Below are 19639 nucleotides of genomic sequence, written 5' to 3'. Positions count from 1 at the left end.
ATGCTGCAATAGCTGGCTCCAGCCTCTTGTTTGCACAGTCCCAACTAATTGGATTGGCAGTTTCAATTCAACAACGGACAGGCAATTTATTACACATGTGTATTGTGTGTGTGTGTCTCTGCCAGGAGTTGCCACCCTGCTCGAAAATGCTCTCAACTCCACCACACCAACAACAGCAACAACAGCAACAACAGCTCGCTCATTACTAATTTCACCATGAACTCGCCGTTGCCCATCGATGGCTGATCGACGAGTGGCAGCGCTCTCTTCTCCCACTTCCTATTTGGTTCTAGTTGTCGAGCAGCGAGTTGTCGTTTTGCGCGCAGCCAGCACATTGTTTTGTAATTTGCATAAAGTTCAACTTGAAAGTAATTCAAATGGAGCACTACGATCGCAATTCAGCCCTAGCCGCACGTCGCAACCAGTTAATACGCGAGAAAATGTTCGGCGAAGCTATGTTGAAGGATTCTGCAATATTTCGCGGGGCGGTGCGTGCTCCATGTTGTGCTTTTGTTTTTGTGTCGTTTGAGGTTATGTTAATTGGCGCCTTTCATTTGCAGAATGTGCTCAATCTTTTCTGCGGCAATTGTGGAATTGCCATGCTTGCGATCGAGGCCGGCGCCCGCCACGTGGTGGCCATAGATACGATCTTGAATGCGAATGCAGCTCGTCGCATTGTTCGCGCAAGCGGATTGTCTCATCGCATTACCGTATTTGCTGTGGAAGCGCGCAACATGAGGTGGGCCGGCCTCCAGTTCGACATCTTACTTTGCGCCTGGATGGAGTAAGTACATTCGTACACCCGTACACTCATTGACTGCTCCACACTACAGTTCACCCATCGTCCTCCCCCTCACAGCGACATGGCTGTGTTTCAGGGCAGGGTCTCCGACCTGATTGTGGCCCGTGATCGCTTTCTTCGCATGGGCGGCATCATCTATCCCTACATCTTGCGCGTCTCAATTGGCGCCGTGCAGGACAGCGTGTCGTGGGAGACCACCCACAACTTGATAAAGGCCACAATGGGTAATAGGAATTTGCAGAAGATCGAGATGAAGCGCCCAGTGCTGGGCTACCTGGAGTCCAAGCACATTGTCACGACTTTCAAGGAGATCCTCCTGTTTGACTTGTACAAGATCACCTTGGCCGATCTCAATCGTGAACAATTCTTCACTCTAAAAGCAGTCAGAGACGCACCCATACACTCCCTCTGCACGGTGTTTGAGTCATTGGTGATGCGCCCAAATGGACCGGTACCCCTTACCCACTCGCACTTTACACTCGACCATCGTCACACCTTTTTCTATCTGGATACGCAGATGAAGGCCTGCGTAGGAGCCACCATCGTGGGCAAATTCACTCAGATGCGCTGCAATCAGCGCACTCGTATGCAGAAAGTGGAATTTACCCTCGAGTACGAAGGACCCAATGGAAATTACTCTGTGCAGGGCACCTACCACGCTCGCTAGAGCACCAACCGATTCGAATTTACAACAAAGAAACCTCTATTTTTTTTTGCACTTTTTTTCCATTAGAGTTTACTTTTTTGTACTACCATTTAGCGCTATTCAATTGAACATTTTCAATGTTTCATGCACACATTTATTCGAAAGAGAAACATTTCATTTCATTTCATTTAATTTAATTATTTAGCTACATTCGTATATTCTTGGTGCATCCATCAAGGAGCAAGCATTTACTTAATTAATTTTCCTACACACATGCACCCATGGAGTGCTTAAGTTGAGTTTGTGAGAACATAAATCATTTAATCCCAAGTACATATTAAATGCGGGCCGAGCTGGGCCGGTCCGAGTATATATTCTAATTAAGTGAAAATTGTGTAAATTGTTTTTGTTGTTGCTGTGGGAGTCGACGCCTCAGATGGCAATTTTGCAAATTAGACCATCCACATGCCCGGCCACCCATTACCGCTAACGAGCAGCATTAGGGTTAGGTCCATCCACTTGTTGGGCCACAGCCGATCCCCTCCTAAGTCGCGTCCGTCTTTCTGCACACATTTTGTTAAACAATAAAAATGCAAAAGGAAATTGAAAGCCTCGAGATGGCGGCTGCGGACCCGTGCGAAGTGCCATGCAGTGGAGTGCCGGAAGATGCCGGTCCGAAGCGATGGAGCCATAAAGTTTGTGACTTTGGCAAAACCGTTTGGCTGCTGCCCCGCTGCTGTTGGCAACTTTGTTGCAAAATGTGCAGCATCGTGGGAGGACGGACCCCACCCGGCCACGACTCCGTGGCCATTCGTTTCATCACAAACATTTCGCAACGTCGCTCCATTCGCTTCTTTTTAATGGCCGCCCAAGCCAAGCCAGCGCCTGGCCTGTACACAGATATGGAGCATGGAGCCTGGACCTGTGCACTTTTGTTGCTTAATTGGCGGCCGGCCGAGAGAGAACCAGCACTGCACTGGCACAAATTGGCGGGCGAGTTGTGGGCGCTCACGGCTCACGGCTCACGGCTCACGTTGATTGCATAAGTCCCTTACATTTTCGCGCCGTGTTGCCACAGCCACAGCCACATCTACGGCTACGTCGGTGTGCCATTTGCATTCCGGCATTGTCCTGGGCCAAGTCGTTTGAGCCCCAGCAAAATGACAGAGAGGAAGACATGGAAATGGCATCGTCGTGGGCGTGGGCGTGGGCGTGGGCGTGGGCTGCCCTACGTGTGTGCCATATAACTTGGCCAGCGTCATTGTCATCGTCGCTGTCCATTGTGCACCGAGTGCAATACGTAATCACAACAGCAATAACAATGCAGCACAGTGGTCGAAGAGGGCATTGAACTGCTTCAATATTTGCAATGGCATCGATGATTGTTGTTTACATGGAATATTCCAGGAATGTTCCATGTGCGCCATACACTTACAACTACACCCATGTGCATGCATGTGTGTGTGTGCGCATGCATGTGTGTTTACATTTTTTGACAGCTGCCACTTGCCGAGAGAGCGAGAGGGAACGATCGATCGAGCGCCTGTCAGCAGTGGATCCGCCGTGCTGCCAGATCTTCAGTTTTCAATCAATCTGGCGCTTTCCTGCTACATTTTTAGGCGCTTCGCTATAAATAGCTACAAACAGCGGGAATTCTGCTAGTACGCAAATTAATTGCTGTTCTGTGTGTTTTCTGTGATTTTAATAATACCAGCGTTGGTTCTACTGTTCAACGGAATTAAGAATGAAAATGACAGCAGCAAAACAATGTGGCAAATGTGGCACCGGCGATGCTGCCATGGCAATGGCCATGTGGTCTCATCAGGCCACATGCCTGGCTGGCACTCTCTCTCTCTCTCTCTCTCTCTCCCTGTCTCTTGAGGTGGTCCCCAGGTCGTGTACCGAGTCTGGGCGCCCATTACAGTTATGTCACATGGCCATGGCTGACTTAATTCATTCATTTAGACGACACTGACAATTGTAGGTGTCCAGGAGCAGGTCCAAGTCCGCGCCCTTTCTCATTTTGCTGTTGTCAACGAGAATGACGATGCGACGGCGTTGCAGTGCCAGCACACGGCAATGTCCACTGTGCTGAGGCCAGAGTCAGTTGAGGGCCATTATGCCACCGACATTGTCAATGACTGGCGAATTATTATTGCCCAACAGGGGCAGCTGGACGCCAACGAATGACTCGCCTTGCCTTGCCGTGCCACGTCAATCTATCCCCCACATGACTGGGGGGATCATCCGCTGTGTGTGTCCTTGTGTGTGCGGCTGAGCTCCATCTTGTTGTGACAGTTGGCACCATTCCTGTGTAAAGTGGCAGCTGCAGTTGTCGCACTGTCCTCGTTGCCTCTGAGGAAGCCAATCATTGGCCAGCTAGTCAGTCAATCAGGCGCTTGCAGCTGCTCTGCTTATTGCATGGCTTATTATGCATCGCAATGCTCGTTGAGTCACTGAGTGAATTGGAATTTTGATGGCACATCCCATGGGAGCACAGTAAAGTCATTGTTTGCTTTAATTAACATTACTTTCCCAAGCAATTAAAATGTATAGAAAATGTTTAAATTTGAATTGGTTATCGCGGTAATCGCGCGATCGAGTTCAAATCTATCGAGTGCAGGGCTGCATTTTTGTCAGTAATTCCCTGCAATTATAATTTGCGCTCAAATATTTTAGCAAATAATAATAATTGTTTGATGAACATGCTGTGAAAGTCTAGTACTCAGAAAAGGCAAACCGATCCCTAAAGGAATGCTTTACTTTCATATATAATTTGAATTTTCAACCGACATATGCAAACAAACAGCTGACTGTGCAGTGTTACCATAGCGCATGCATACCCGGTCTTACTCCGCAGCCAGCGGCATGTGACAAAGGCGCTATGGAAAAATGTATCGATATATATGTGGGCGAGAGTTCAAATCCAAGACGAAACAGAATTCGCAAGCCAATGCTTGATATTTAACTAGCTTTAAAGTCACACGCCTATTAATTAAATATAAGATAACGAATTTAACAAATGAATAAAGATATTTTTTTAGCTTTTAAAACGAGCCGCCAAATTGCTTCGATTTCGATTAACCGCAAGACGAAGCGCTATCACTAAATCCAAGACATTGGTCACACTGCTGAGCTGAGCGGCAAAATTGAAACTACCAGCAAACCCAGCAAAATGTTCTCTGTTGGATCCTGTATATAGTATGTATATATATGGTATGTATATATTTCATATGTATCATACATCATTTCCATTTTATGATTTAGCAACTAAATGGGGAATTCGTTTTCCATTTCAGAAACGTTTAAAGTGTGCAAAATAAATTAAGAAAAACATTACAAAATAGTTGACGCAAAAATAAATATCAAAATAAATATACAATATGCATATATGTAGTGTATGTATATGTGGGGTATATATTATTGATGCCTTTGCCAGAGTAATTGGAGATTTAATTGTAGAGTTTTTTTTGTTGTTTTTGTTGAATTGTTTCTTTGTTTTATTACAGATTAATTTTTGATGGACTGCTTAATGTCTACAAATTTTGTTTTGCATAATAAAATTGCTTGCTTGAGAAGTGTTTCGTGTGTGTATGGATGGGGTGGGACATGGGTTTAGGTTTTGGGTTGCAAGGTTGCTAGGTTGCTGGGATGTAGGGTTCCGGGTGTACGAGGGAGGGGTGGTGGGGGAGTGCTACTGCTCATATCAATATTGTATGTATAAATATATAAATAAATTTATAGGAATATGTGTTGATTTACTTTTTACCTTCCTTCCTTCCTCGCCCACTCTCTTCGGGGTATTTCTTCATTCTTCATTCCCTTTTTTATATTTTGTATTTTACTTTAAGCTTTTGACGAATCAAATATATCAATATATATATTTATATACTTATAGTTGTATATATGATGTGCTTGCGTAACCGTTATGAAAATGTCTTTTTAAACTTTTGATAATTTTTGTGTTTTTTTTTTTTTTTTGAATTTTTTTTCTCTTTTGAGTTTCAAATTTAGTGGCTGATATTTCGGTTAGAACGGAAGGATTCGCGACCAAAGTTTTTCTCTTTTCTTTTCTTTTTCTCTTCTCTTCTTTTCTTTTTTGTTTTGTTTACGCTTAAAATTTGTTATTGCTGTTTTGTTTTGTTTTTTTTGTTGTTGTTGTTTGTGTATAAAACGTATAAAAAGCTAAATAGATTGTTTAAAAAAAATCCCTCTCTCTATATATATATGTATATATGTACGTAGATCGTAAGTTATGTTCCTTCCACTCGCTCCATTCCCGTTCTCGTTCTCCTTTGAATCCAATTTGCAATCTTTTCTCTTTTTGGGATCCATTTCTTGTGCGACTTGGACTTTCTTTCGTTCAGCACATGGGTTTGGAAATGTGATACTGATGTTGCGTCTCCTGAATAGAACACGCCCTTGCTCTCGCTCTCGCTCTCCCTCCGCTTAGAACTCCCACTGGGTGGCCGAGTCGGTGCCGTCGTCGAGCAACTTGAATGCTCCGTTCTTGGTGGCGCCCAAATATTTGCCCTGCTGCGACCTGCGATTCGAAAAGACAAATTTAAAAGACAATTAGAAACGAACAGCAGCTGGAATGATGGTTGGCCTGACTGACCTTATGCAGATCCTGGTCGGCTCACGCAACTCCAGGAAGAAGCCATCGCTTGGCGCCTCGGCATCCACCGAGATGCTCTCGCCCTCGATGCGCCAGTACTTGCCGCTGTGCGCCTTCAAATGAACGAGCCCCTTCTGGGCGCGCTCCACCAGAATGGTCTCGTACGTGGCCTTATTGCACTCGAGCTTGAGGTTGCCGGGCGTGCGATAGCCGACGAATCCCTGCTCGCACTTCAGCACCAAAATGGGCCTGCAACAAATGAGAGCATGAATATGGGTCAGAGTCAGAATGGGGGGCAGAGTCTTGCTGTTGCTCACCGATTGATCAAGTAAAAGTAGAACTTGGCTATCTCCTCAATGGACTCGGAGGTGGCGAACAGATGGCCCGAACGCTTGGTGGCCAAAAATTTGCCATTGTTGGCCCGGAACGAGAGCGAGCCATCGCCGTGCCAAATCAGCTCGAACAAAGCATCGGCGCATCGACGATTGCCGGTGGCCTGGATGCCACCACCTGCGGAGAGGCACCAGTAGCGATCCTGTGTGGTGCGCAGGGCCCAGCGATGCGCCGACCAATCGTACTCCAGCTGGAATGTCTCATTCTCGCCGACCTCGTCCTGGTTGGCCGTCACATCGACGCCCTGCTTGACGCTCACATAGCGCAAGTTGAGGCCCGCAATGAACGAGGCCTGAGGCAGCGAGTCCTCCAGCGAGAAGAGCTCGTCGCGCGTCACCGTCGAGGAGCGTGACTTGAGCACAGCCTTCGAGCCGATGGGCGACAAGTACTGGCCCTGGCGGTCACGCAATGCCAAATGTCCGCCATGATATTCGGCACTGAACAGGCAATCATCGTTGCACAAAACCTGCAGCTTGCCATTGGCATTCAGATATCTGTGGAGGGGAAGTAGAGCATTGATAAGCAGATCCTTTCGGGATTGTGGATTGGCCACTCACTTATTGTTGCACGTGTGCAAGGCATAGCGGCCACCCTCATCGGCACGGAACTCGAGAGTAAAGAGCGTATCCTCGCCCCACGGTATATTGGCATCCACATGGATCTCGTCCTGCGACTCGGACAGATGTGCGAACCGCTTGCGTCCAATCGAGCGCAGATTCACCTGCGGCCGTGCGGCCAAATGGACCGTCCAGAACTCACCGCCACCGGGCGTCTTGGCCGTGCAGACAAGTTTGTCGGGCGTGCCGCCCAGAAAGTAGCCGCGCGACTCGTTCTTCAGCGCCCAACGGCCGCTGCCATCCTCACTGATGCTGATCTGGAAACGGCTGCCCGCATCCCGCTCCTCGCTCTCGCACAGCACATTGCCAAACTGATCGACCGATAGGTACTTGTTCAGATGAGATCGTAAGTAGATAATACCTGTCAAGGGATGAGGCAATATTATTTATTGAATCTATAAGAGATTGAACACAAAACAGAGTTCGCAGCTTTATAAATCAACAACTTTTCGCTGTCTAAATATATATTCTTTTTGCAGAAATCAACCTCTTGTGGCTTCCATAGGGGAGCTATGTACTGGGGGGTCAGGTCATATCGATTTGTTTCGCTGTAACTATTAAGCCATTTAGCCAATACCCAAACGTGGCAAAAGGAAAGATTTTCAATTTGTTTGGTTGCTTTTTTAATGGTTGTTGCTCACATGCATGCCGCCACAGCTGACTTATGGCTCTCTGGCATTATAGAAAATCTTTATTAATTGCCACGAACCAGCGGCGGCAGCCACAAAACCAGTTGCAATCCCGACTTTAATTGTAATTGCTGGCCACAGTCACAGGCCAAAGCTAAAGCTAAAGCCAAAGCTAAAGCCAAATGCAATTCCAAATCCAATTTCAAGAGCTGCTCTTCTGCCCCTGCTGACTTGATAAATGATGCCAAATTCGTGAGGCGCTTTGTTTTCTTTTGTTGCACGTCAAATTAGTTCAGCAACCGGAATTGTTTCTCCATGTGGCAGCCAATGATTTATGCTGCAAGCCACGGACAACATTCGAAATAATAAGTATACGGAGCGTGCCGAATTTTCTATACCCTCTGACCACAAATGCCACTCACTGTGGGCAGATGCTAGTGATTATGGCTAACAAATGATGCAAAGTGTGGCAGCTAATGAGGAGAGCTGCTAGCTAGCTGTGGCAGGTGGCAAATTGGCAACAAACTTGCTGCTTGCTGTAGGAAAAATTACTCCTTGCTGACTCATTTGTTGGATCGATAGATAAGCGACGCGCGTTCTTGGCCGATTGCCATCGATCAGGCAATTATCGATCGGTGATCGGGCAATGATTTTTTGTACTCACTTTCACCGGTGTTGGAGGGTTCGAGGGTCCACAGCTGCTTCTTCTTCAGACTGGCTCCATTCGCATTCAACTTGAAGCCAAAAGTCTCGGCAGTCATGTACTTGTGCTGGCCATTGATCAGACCGATGGTCCACCAGCCCTTCTGTTGATTCTGTGATATGATGTCCCCGTTGCTGTGTCCCAGCTCACAGACCTGACCCTGGACCAGGCTCTGGCCGTTCATGGTGCTTATTGGTGCCATGTGGTTAGGCCGCCGTCGTCGTCGTCGATGCCTGCAAGGAGACGCGAAGAGCGGAAAACATTGATTATGATATGTTTAATTATGTAAAAACTATACTACCACCCTCCACCCCTTTCCACTTGATTGATGACCATTTTTGGCCACAGAGAGAAGGAATGGAGGAATGGACTTTAGAGAGCGAGAGAGAGAGAGAGAGACAGGCTTGGCTCCACCGTAAGTTGTGTGCGTGCAAGATTTATGTGTTGTCTTGACTGGCTGTCAGGGGCTCTGTCTGCCATTTCCATGTGTGCTCCATGCATGCCAAATGGTCGGAGGCGACGACGACTGCGACGACTGCCAGTGCTGTCGAGATTTGCCTGCCTTTGCCTGTACAAATTCTGCCATTCATTTCAATGTCGATCCATGCTGCAGTGCAACAGGAAATGCAGATAACATTTGCATTACATGGCGACACATGTCGCTGATCCCCGCTTCAGCACCTCCTACTTCTTCTTCTTCATCATGCTTCATCGTGCTGTTGCTTCAACTTCTTTTCGTGCTTCAATAAATTCCAAATTGAATTCAAATTCAATCAACAGTCTATCGATAGACGCAATTACATTTGCATATCGAGAGAGAGAGAGAGAGAATACGCAGGTGTTTAGGAAGAAAGGAGATGACACGAGATCGTTGATTTTGAGTGCCTGAAGTGTGGGACAAAAGGAGATGGCACCACATGTCTTGGAGAGTGTCAAGAGACTCACAGGAGTGAGGCGACAAAAGATGCCATCAGATAATAATTGAGAGGAGTGTCTATCACAGGTGAGTGTGTGTGTGTGTGTGTGCAAAATGGCACGAGATGATTGCAGAGGTGCAGCAGCAGCACCACCAAAAGCAACAACTCATTAGCGTGACGCGGCAGCAGCACGCGTGCCTGCTAATCAGAGCTTATAAATCGCCACGGCGGATGAGTCAGCAGCCACAAGCGCCGGCGATAAAGCCACAAAAAGTAACGCTAAACATAAATTAAGAACAGAACAAACGAACAACAACAGCAACAAATACTACTACATACCATAAAAAGATGGCGGCCAAGGCAGGCGCAGGCAATAAATAAAATAAAAGGAGTGGAAAGGAGGGGAGTGGAATGGAGAAAAGGAAGAGCCTAACTAGGTGTGGAACGAGTGTGTGTGTGTGTGTGCGTTTGTTTGTGTGGGCGGAAGAACTGTTCTGTTGGATTTTGCATTCTAATTTCTCAAAAAGGGAGAGGATACAAAGCGTGACTGACAACGGCGACGGCGACTCCTCCATTTCTGTTTCCATTTTCTAGGCGTTGGCTCCTGGCATAAAAGCATACAAAATTAATAAACAAAATGGGACGGAATGGACATCCCACGGGGCGTTGGCACCTACAGAGGCAAATCGCAGATGCCAGATTACCATCAAAAAACGAAATGGTAAGCGAAAACGAAAATGAAAACGAAACAAAATGATTGTCGCATTACGAGTGTCGCCTACTCGTGTGTCTCTTGCTCCGCCACCCCACCCCACACTTTCCACTGTCCACTGCTGCGTCAGCTTTAACCCATCGATGAGCAGGTGCATGGGTCAGCTAACCTCCCAACAGCACCAACCCGTTCCCGACCCAACAACGTTTCATAATTCATTTTCATGTTAAATGCGATTTCGAACATGTTCGCTGGAAAATTAATTGTTAGACACTTAAGAGACGATTTCCACACAAATCACAATTAATTATGCATACAACTCCTTGGGGGCAGGGGGCGGGGTATGTAAAGAGTCAAAACGTCAGCTGTCAACAGAATCAGTTAGGCCCGAGACTACAGGCGTCCTCAAGCAATTAGGAGAGATACTTACTCAAATAGACAAACAGAGTGAGTAAGAGAAAGAGAGAAAGAATGAGCGAAAGAAGGAAAGACAAAACAAACAGTTAGCCCAGGCACCGTTGCACTAGCAGCAGCAAGCAGTGCCAATTACTGCAAATGGTCTGGCAGGCAAGCGGAACAAATGCAAGCAGTCCGTCCCCGGCAAGATGTCCCAATGCTTGGTCAAGAAGCTGTTACTCTGCCGTTGCTATTTCTTCCTCTGCGCTGCTCTGCTCTGCTCGCAAATCAATTAAATTACACTATCAATATCAGTCTCACACACACACACACACACACAAGCAAATATGATCACATATATATTTTTATCTCTTTCTTCTCTCTCTCCTCCTTTTTTTGTGGTGGCATTATTAAAACGCAATCTAATTAAATGAAATTGCACACGCACACATCACTACAACTGCGACTACATGTGCGTGAGATTGTGCTCAGGTATGCACGAGTGTGTGTGTGTGGTGTGTGCTTTTAGCAAATTACGAAAATGTAAAATATGATGGAAGCGCTTTATCGCATCCAGCGCACCTTTCACCAAATGCGCCGTTCCCCCCTCTTTCCCTCTTTCTCCACTCTCCACACTGACGGCAACGTACAACCTGATTTTATTTTGCGTGTGTTTCGCTCTCATGCGTGCGCGCTGCCGTCACTACCACAGACGCGGCGGCTGGCTTCTGGTGGCTTGTTAATGATAACGGTACCCACTGATAAACGCAGTCGCACTCGAAACAATGCGAACACAGATCACTAAGCTCAGAGCTGCAGCTGCAGACGCTCAACTTCTGCTCAAGATTTCGATTCGATTTATTATGATGCTCAACACACAGCTGAAAGTAGTTTACTATTTGCACCTCACAAGCAGACACAGTATGTACACACATACACACATATTTACATTTCTATGCATGCAGACAAACTTGCGGTTAAATCAGTCGGTGCTGCTCAATGGGACTCAAAAGGTCATGGTTTTAATTGAAAATTTCGATTTGAAGGCACAATTAAGAAGCGGTTAATTTTATTTCAGTTACTCCCTGACCAAAACAAAAATATGCATGAGATCTTTTAAAACGTTACGCTGCAAGCTTTGGCTGTCTTTTCTGGACGCCTGGATGACTGTTGTGGTGGGAGGATTCTTTTGTTTTTGGCCAATTTCAGCGGTGCACGCTGCTGATGTTGCAGCATTTTTACAAAGATATTCAGAGTCTGATTTTTCAAAACAGCATTGGCAACAACTGTGGAGGATTCAGAGGCACAAATATGTTGCAACATACGGTATATTTTACTGTAATGCAGCAAATGGAGCAGCACACACACACAGGCACACAAAAGCCTCAGCGTTCTTAAAATACACACACACTAGTGTACAATGGTCTAACAAGACATTAGTCGGCGGGGCCTCCTCTCTCGCTCACTCTCTACCGTCCGACTTGAAGCTTGAGCGAGCGAGCAGCTCCTCTGACAGCAGAATGGAAACATTTTGTGCAAAGTCCACAGTCCACAAGCACCTGCTGTATTTCTGTTCTCTGGCTGCCACTGCAACATCTCTGTTTTTGCAGATTTGCCTAGGAAGGAAACACTTTCGCAAAAAAAAAAAGCATATAACCATTGGCACACCTAACAGAAAAATGCCCCTAAATGTAAATAAAATTATAGGCGACACTATTGGCACGCTTGAACCGCAAGGGTATCCAAACTTCGGCAGGCATGGCCTTTGTCTTCTTTCTTTCTCGTTTTCTGCTTCTGACGCCGTCACCCCGTCACCGTCCCATGCCGCGCGTTCTGCCGCTGCCAACGAACGAACTAACGAACGCACGCGCGCACGCGCTCTCAAGCGTTGCATTGTGTGCATCGTGTTGAAGATTTTTTATGGATGTCAAGAATGCGGCGCAACAGACTGATGATGATGGAGAGATGCCAGAGAGCTGCAGATACTTGAGATGTGGCATAGTGAAATGTGAAATGCAAAGAGCATTTCCCCCCCTTACTACCCCAACCTCTCTTTGAGACGACAAGGCCTTGTCTCGAGCTCGTTATTTATAAAACATTTTGCGGTCGCAAAAATGTAAACAAAAGAAAACAACTTTCTTTGCGGTTTACGGAATTTACATACGAATTTCCATCGTGTGCTGTGGGGGGGCAAATACGGGTAGTAAGCGTAGTATCAAAAGTTTAGCGCCCTGTGGAATGAAGTCCGAGAGGAGGCCATGCAGGTTAAGATCGAACATGGCGCTATTACTTGGGTATTCCAGATCTCATTCTATGGCAATCGACCAGTTGTAACTGCAGCTAATGAAGCCTTAAAAGAGCTTCAACAACTGCTGCAGAAGCAGCTGCAACAGCAGCAGTAAATAGCCACAGAAACCGCACAACTCAATTAACAATAAAATCAACTGCCTTGCTGTGGCTTTAACTGGCGATCATTTGTCATCCAGCCATCTAGTCATCCATCCAATGGGGCGGGAGTCGCCTTTCCAATTGTTTTATAATTACCCCATCGTCGCCACGGCGGTAGAGAGCTTTTCTTTTGCATTTTAGAAAGCGCCAAAACAAGTGCAGTAATCAATTATTACGCGACCAATTTTTAGTCTGCCGCCAGCCCAGTGGCCAGCCAAAGCGAAACGAAGAGAGGCCGCAGACAGACAAATTCAGAGAAGCGGTGACAAAGACCGAAGTCAGCTTAAAAAGTAAAAGTTCGAGCGAGACACACACACACATATGTATGCACACCCACGGAGGAGACAACAAGGGAGATGAGATGATGGGAAAATTAGGGATGGACGCAGGCACAAAAATGAGCACGATATCACGATGGCCCAAGACATTGCTAAAAACTAAAACCAACTCAATTGCTAAGCTACGTCAATTAGTCGCTCTTTAGGTGTACAATTTTTTCAATGTGCAACAGTCGTGACATTTTGCCATCTCTAGCTCAAGATCTCTAGGGCGACAGCAGAGTGTAAGTTGGTGTTGTTGCTGTTTTGCTAATGCTTTGGAAGTTTGCCAAAAAAATAACCGTTAGAAGAGCTCTGGCTGGCTGTCGTTCGAGAGTATTCGCTGAAAGTTTTGCCTTCTTTTATTTCTGCTATTTGTCATGTAAATGTTGGCTGACGTTGATGAAGATGAGAAGCTGAAGACGAAGCTGGCTGGCTGCTGTTCAAACGGAATCCCCCCAAAATTTTACGATGTAGGCGCGATCGATCGCCGATCGCCGGTCACCGATCCGATCCCAGCCCCCCTCGTGCAATTTACAGTTGAGCGACGGGCAAAGCAATCAAAAAATAAAAATCAATAATGAAATGATTTCAAATAGAGAAATCAATGAAAGCCACGAAAAAAAAGAGACGAAACGAAACGAAAGAAGATGAGGAGACGGAGACAAAACGGTTTCGGGTTTTTCATTCCAATCGGGGATTATGGGGAGGAGGCGAGCTATGGGTGGGTTGGGATAGTCTACAATTAAGATGATGTTTGGTTTATTGAACGCACCACCACTCCGCCACAATACCGATGATCCGAACCATATAATAACCATCTGCGTATGGGTAGACATAGATATAAATGTATCTCAAGCACTGAAAACAGTTAACGGTCTTCGATCGCCCCGCTCGATCGCTCGCTGTTGTTGTGGCAACACTGAAATTACCGCTGCTCGGAGCAGTGTGCTCTGCTCTTGGCCAAAGCTGGTAAAATGATTTATGCGCCAATTATATGGACGCCAACAGCAGCAGCGGCAGCGGCCAGATAGCGCGGGAAAGTCAAATGGGGGAAAATGGTAACCATCCGCACGGTCATGGTGAGTCGTGTGCCCCAACCTCCCTCCCTGTACCACGAACGGAATGCACATTAATAATTTGTTCGCATTTTCAATACATAATAACAATGCGCATAAATATTGTGAGTGGTGGAGTGGACTCCACATTGGAGTCAAAGAAAATTGCATAGCAGCTGCCGCGCCGCCGCATAGATTTCTGAAAAAATGACCACAGGCGCGCAGCGCTCTGGAAAAACATAAGAAAAACGTAGGAGAATGTTTAGGAGGAGTATTGTGAAAGAGGCAGGCAGCATTGCTGTCAGATTGAATTAAGTTAAGCACAAGAAACGAAGCTCCCCAATTTAATTCAGAGAACACATCAGACAGTCAGTTCAGAATCAAACATGGATTGAGCTTTTGGTTCCCATTTCCATTTTGGATTTCTGCTGTACCCCTACCCCATTTCCATATTCTCGGAGAATTGCACATAATAACCATTCTCAAGAAATTCGCTCCACCAAAGAATGAAGAGAAAAAGTGCACGAAGAGCAATGGCCGATTAAATCGATTGAGTATTACGAAAATTGAGATTCATTTGGAGCCAAGCCTTAGAGAGCTAAGATATCAAAAATGTATAAGTACAAAAAACATAGCTTGAAAGTGTTTAATATGTATTAATAGGAATTTTCCTATATGATGGAAATATAATTTACATTTCTTTTAAATATATTTTTACCTAAGCTTTTTTTTTCTCATAGTGTACCCAGACTTCTCCACTTCCAACGTTAAGTTGTTCCCTCAAATTTTGTAGGATAGAAAAAAAGGAATTCCCCTTGGGCAGAATTCTGCCCATTCCACTCGTAAATTCGTGTCTTCAAAGAGGGAGGATACCCATTCCCAGTTACTCTCCGGAGGAAATTTGCCAGTTGTCTATCGTTTGCGAAAGTACGGCGTAGAGTTGGACGGTAGCGGCTCTCAAGACGATGTCCCAGGCCTGGCCTGGGCCTGTCTTTTATGGCGTTTATGTCTCACTTGACAACCAGCCGGACCAGTTGAATATCAAAAATACCAGAGTGGAGGTGCCACACACTCTGCTGTCCTGTGTCCCGAGGAGTCTCACTTCACCCAAAAGCATCTTTGGCATCTGGTTGCGGTTTGGCTGCTCCGCTGTGGCTGCAACAAGTTTATCAACCGAAACCAGCAATTGTCTGTGTGTGTGGCATGCGCCGCCTGCCTCCTAAATGCGTTTGCAGCAACACTCTCCCCTCACTAAACCCCTCCTCCAACTACAAAGGCCACTTAAAGCGCGCCTCTCGATATCTGTGGAAAAAAAAAGAGTTTTCCTGCCGCTTCTTTTATTTATATTTTTTTGTGATAATTTCTCAGTTTATTTCCATATACTTTATGGCTTGGCCTTTTTATCGGCGGTCGAACGGAAACGTTGATGATGATATGCTCTCCAAAAGAGCATTGAACCCACCACAGTCACGCTTCCAGTACCAGATTGGATGCCCCAACCCATGCCCAGATGAGAGCATATCAATTGTTTGTATATGTAAGAACCAAAAAGGAGGCAACTCCAACCCAGCAGCGACGAAAGTCAGTCGGCGCCACATATGTACATATGTAGGAGAAGTGCCACAATCTATACCCAATACCCAACTCATTTGCATTGATAATGCATTGATATATATATACATTCCCCATAAGTGTAAGTGTGTGTGCGTTTTGGTTGGCAGGAAACGCAGCAGCAGCAGCAGCAGCAACAGCAACAGCCACAGCAGGCATGAATCATGACGCAGCAAGTGAGGGCAGGGCAGGACACAACCGGACAGGGCCTGGTCCTGTTCGTTGAAAGCGAAACCCAGTCAAAAACCAAAAAAAAAGGAGCAACGCCTGAACGACTGTGACTCAGCCAAAGATACGAGAGAGGGCCAACATTTAAGTAGAAAAGAGCGATAGGACAACAACACTTGCAAACCAAACAAAAGGAATGTAAACTCTATTGTTGGGCAAATATAAATATAAATATAAAAGGAATATATTTTCATAGGCGGGATATAAATAGTTTGACTTGATAAACGGCATTCCATATAAATATATCGCACCAGACCGACGCATTATCCACATGAGGGGGAACTGCTGTGCATAAAGTGCGTTCAAGGACAGGAGACAGCAACAGCAGCAGCAGATGCAACCGACGACAGATATGTACATATGTATATACAATATGTACAATGTACATATGCTCCCACATATGTATGTAAGCAGACAAAGTGCCAGGGATGAGTGCTGACTGAAGACGGGGGTGTACTGCCACCATATGATGGCATATCACACAGCACTGCACTTACGGGAAAAATGTGAACCACAAAAACAACAAACATTTGTGGCTGTAAGTCTGGAACAAAATATAGCATAATACTGCAATATGCTGTAAATTGACAATTTACAATTAAATTATATATAAATCTCGAAACACGAGCAGATTGTTTGCAGTACTGTTGCCATTTTTGCGCTCAGTGTACTTGTCTTGAGCAGACGCTCTCGCAGCAAACAATGGCTTCAGCAGCAGGCAGCGGACAGCAGCAGCAAAATTTTGCGCACAGTTTTGGGGTGGAGTGCGGGTTGCATGGCAGCGAGCGAAGGTGGTGGAGAGATGAAGATGGTGGAGGGTGTAGGTGGTGGAACAAGGGCGGCTACGGGAGCGGGAGGTGTCATTGACAGTGTACCTGATTTCCGGCGATGCGCAACGGAAGCATTCGATTGCCCCATACCATACCACACCACACTCCTTCACCGCCCCCTGCCGCATAAGACGAATCACCGAGACCCAAAATAAAAAGAACCAACAGACAGGCAGAGTCGCAGGCAGAGACAAAGACGGGAAGAGGTAGATAAAGAGACGTGACTCAGTTGTCTGTATATGGCTGCATATTGTATTTGTATATGTGTGCACGGACGTATCATTCTCCCTCTTCAATGTGCATTCCGCTCCTGGCATACTAATTAATGCCGCCTGCGACCGGCGTAAAATGCAAAATCCTCATTGAAAATTATTGATTTGCCCATTCGATGGGTGGGGTAGGGCAGGGCTGGGCAGGGCCGCAAAGGACAGCGGGTAGGGGCGGGACACGACAGAAGAATGGGTGATGAAGCAGAAACACAAACGCACACAAAACAAAAGGAAAACACCATGGGCCTTTAGGCCGATTCGAAGGCAGAGGAGGGAGAGTTGGCAGACATATTTTCAGACAGATTTAATTGCATTTTCCCATATTGGCAAATATCGCAAACTGCTTCTACTCCCATGTCACTGCAAAAAGTTCAATAATTTATCAAAATATTTATACTCTTGGAACGCTTGTTTGGGTACACACAATAGACAAAATAGCAGGTTCTTATCAGCCATAAAATATTATTTTTATCAAAAACATTAACTACAATTTGTTTGGGTGGAGCAGCTGCACTGTTGAACTCAATTTGTTTTCTGCTCAGCATTTTGATCAGTTTGCCAGTCTCAAAATATAGCCCACTGTGCAGCAGCCACAGAGGTAAAATGCTGGGGCGTCGGCGTTGGCGTCAGCGTCGCTGCCCGCAGTCGGGGGACGATTCGCTCTGTTCTGTCTAATAAAGCACACGCCCTGCGCGCATCCAGGGACCGATTGACAGGAATAGCGGATACATACACACGCAGGCGAATTTCGTGTGCATAGAACAAAGAAATGAAAACAGGAGAAAACATAAACAAGAGCAACAACAACAGCCGCCGCGAAAGAAAGAAACTTAAGACGAAAATAACAGTTATAGAGAGAGGAGAAGAAGCAAGCATAGATTAAGACAACGGGGTGTAGCGGGACAGAAAGGGGGCTGGTGGCAAGGTGACTGCGTGTTTATGTCTGTTTATAGTTGGAACTTGAATGATTGAAACGAGTCTAGAGAGCAAGAGAGAGAGCCCAAAGAGCACGCAAAAAGAGTTGGAGGAGAGAGACAGAGACGGAAAGAGATAAAGAGGGAGCCAAAAGGCATTGAATGCCAATGTCAAGGCAATTAGCCAGCCAAAAGCCGGTTGGAAAAATAAGCGTGAGGAGGCAGTGGCAGAGCTGCCACAAGACAATGCCACAGCAGCAGCAGCACTAGCACCAGCCACAGCTAAAGCAAGGTGAAGCTTGCCTCTGGGGGAGCCACTAAAGCGTACAAACAGCAGTGAGCAGAGGGAGGGAGTTGGGAAACCGTAAAGCGAAGCAGGCGCAAAAAGAGGCGCAGAGAAGCAAACCGACGACTGCCATAGATTTTATGACTTTTAAGAGGCGCGCAGAGCGGAGCAGAGTAGATCAGGGCAAAGCAGTCCGAGAGACACACTGCTTACTGCCTACTCTGCTTACACCTGGAAATGGAGCAGTCTCGGCAGCGAAGCCTCTGCTGTCTAATTTACACAAGATGTCGACAGGGTGGAGCGGTGTGGAGTGGAGTGGAGTTGAGTGTGGTGGGGTGTGGTGTGGTGGGGGAAACACGACTGAGAGAGCGAGAGAGTAGTTTTGGCCATCTTTGGGCATGGCCCGCTGTTGAAAAGGAATTCCACTTACTTTCTTTGTGGCTCCTGGCTGGTCTCCTCCTGGCTGTTGATCTGATGATCTTGATTCCGGCTTAATTACCGACTTGTTACCGATTCGCTTGATTCGATTATCCTTGGGGGGAAAGAGCCGGCGCCGAGCGACCTTTTTCTATTTTTTGCACTCTCTTTGTCGTTTCTCTTTTTCGGCTGCTTTTTGCCGGTCGGTCTGCTTGCGCGTGTGTGTTCCGTGTGTATGTGTGTGTGGGACTTTTCGTGCGTTCCTGCGTTTGTGTCTGTCTGTCCACACCCTTCTTCTTATTTATTCACTTCCAGGCTGTTGTCTCTCCGGATTCGTGAGCTCACACTCGCACAATACAAAAAATCAAGAAAAAAAAACGTAAACAAATCACAGGCAGCGTTTATTTATTAATTTGCTTTTTCTTCGCAGTGACAGAATTGTCGATGCTGCGTATGTAAGTGTCTGCGCGTTTGTGTGCGTGTGTGTTGGTGGTATGGCAGAAGGATTTTTCACGATTTCAAATTGACTGAGAGAGAGGGACGCATGCGCGCAACACAATGGAAGCTCCGTATTGGAAACGCTCACGACTAGCTTTGAACTTGAAATGAAACCCGTTGCGAGCCAGTCCATGCTATTTGTAGTGGCCCACCAGTGCTGGCAGTGTTGCGGTTTCCCGCCAGAGGCCGCGCTCTTTGTTAGCAAGCCGATGGGCTGGAAATAGCCATTTACTGCCATGGTCCACCAAAATGTAGGAAATTTTTACATTTTTGTTTGGCATATTGCCTCGCCACTTTATCGCACTTTTACATTTTGGTAGGGATGCACTT

General features: G+C 46.2%; 2 protein-coding genes across 3 annotated transcripts; one reads left to right on the top strand and one right to left on the bottom strand.

Annotated features, from left to right (window-relative positions):
• Window positions 1-597: 597 nt before the first annotated feature.
• Window positions 598-1551, top strand: LOC117581149 (protein arginine N-methyltransferase 1-like). Its single transcript, XM_034268081.1, has 2 exons — window positions 598-784; window positions 860-1551. The coding sequence occupies exons 1-2, from the start codon at window positions 600-602 to the stop codon at window positions 1467-1469; spliced, it is 795 nt and encodes a 264-aa protein (XP_034123972.1). The 5' UTR covers window positions 598-599; the 3' UTR covers window positions 1470-1551.
• A 1742-nt stretch (window positions 1552-3293) lies between these two features.
• Window positions 3294-19425, bottom strand: LOC117581122 (protein singed). Of its 2 annotated transcripts, XM_034268048.1 has the most exons (7): window positions 18825-19425; window positions 8370-8641; window positions 7017-7437; window positions 6384-6953; window positions 6067-6315; window positions 5898-5991; window positions 3294-3318 (listed from the first exon to the last, which is right to left on the bottom strand). In XM_034268048.1, the coding sequence occupies exons 2-6, from the start codon at window positions 8608-8610 to the stop codon at window positions 5898-5900; spliced, it is 1575 nt and encodes a 524-aa protein (XP_034123939.1). In that variant the 5' UTR covers window positions 8611-8641; window positions 18825-19425; the 3' UTR covers window positions 3294-3318. The 2 variants fall into 2 exon arrangements, with proteins under 2 accessions (XP_034123939.1, XP_034123938.1); XM_034268047.1 differs by lacking the exon at window positions 3294-3318 and having other exon boundaries at window positions 4931-5991.
• Between the last annotated feature and the right edge of the window lie 214 nt (window positions 19426-19639).

Source organism: Drosophila guanche, unplaced genomic scaffold (assembly GCF_900245975.1).
Source record: "Drosophila guanche unplaced genomic scaffold, DGUA_6, whole genome shotgun sequence".
NCBI lineage: Eukaryota > Metazoa > Arthropoda > Insecta > Diptera > Drosophilidae > Drosophila > Drosophila guanche.
The sequence above is the reverse complement of the archived record's forward strand: the minus strand, read 5'-3'. Positions and strand labels throughout refer to the sequence as shown.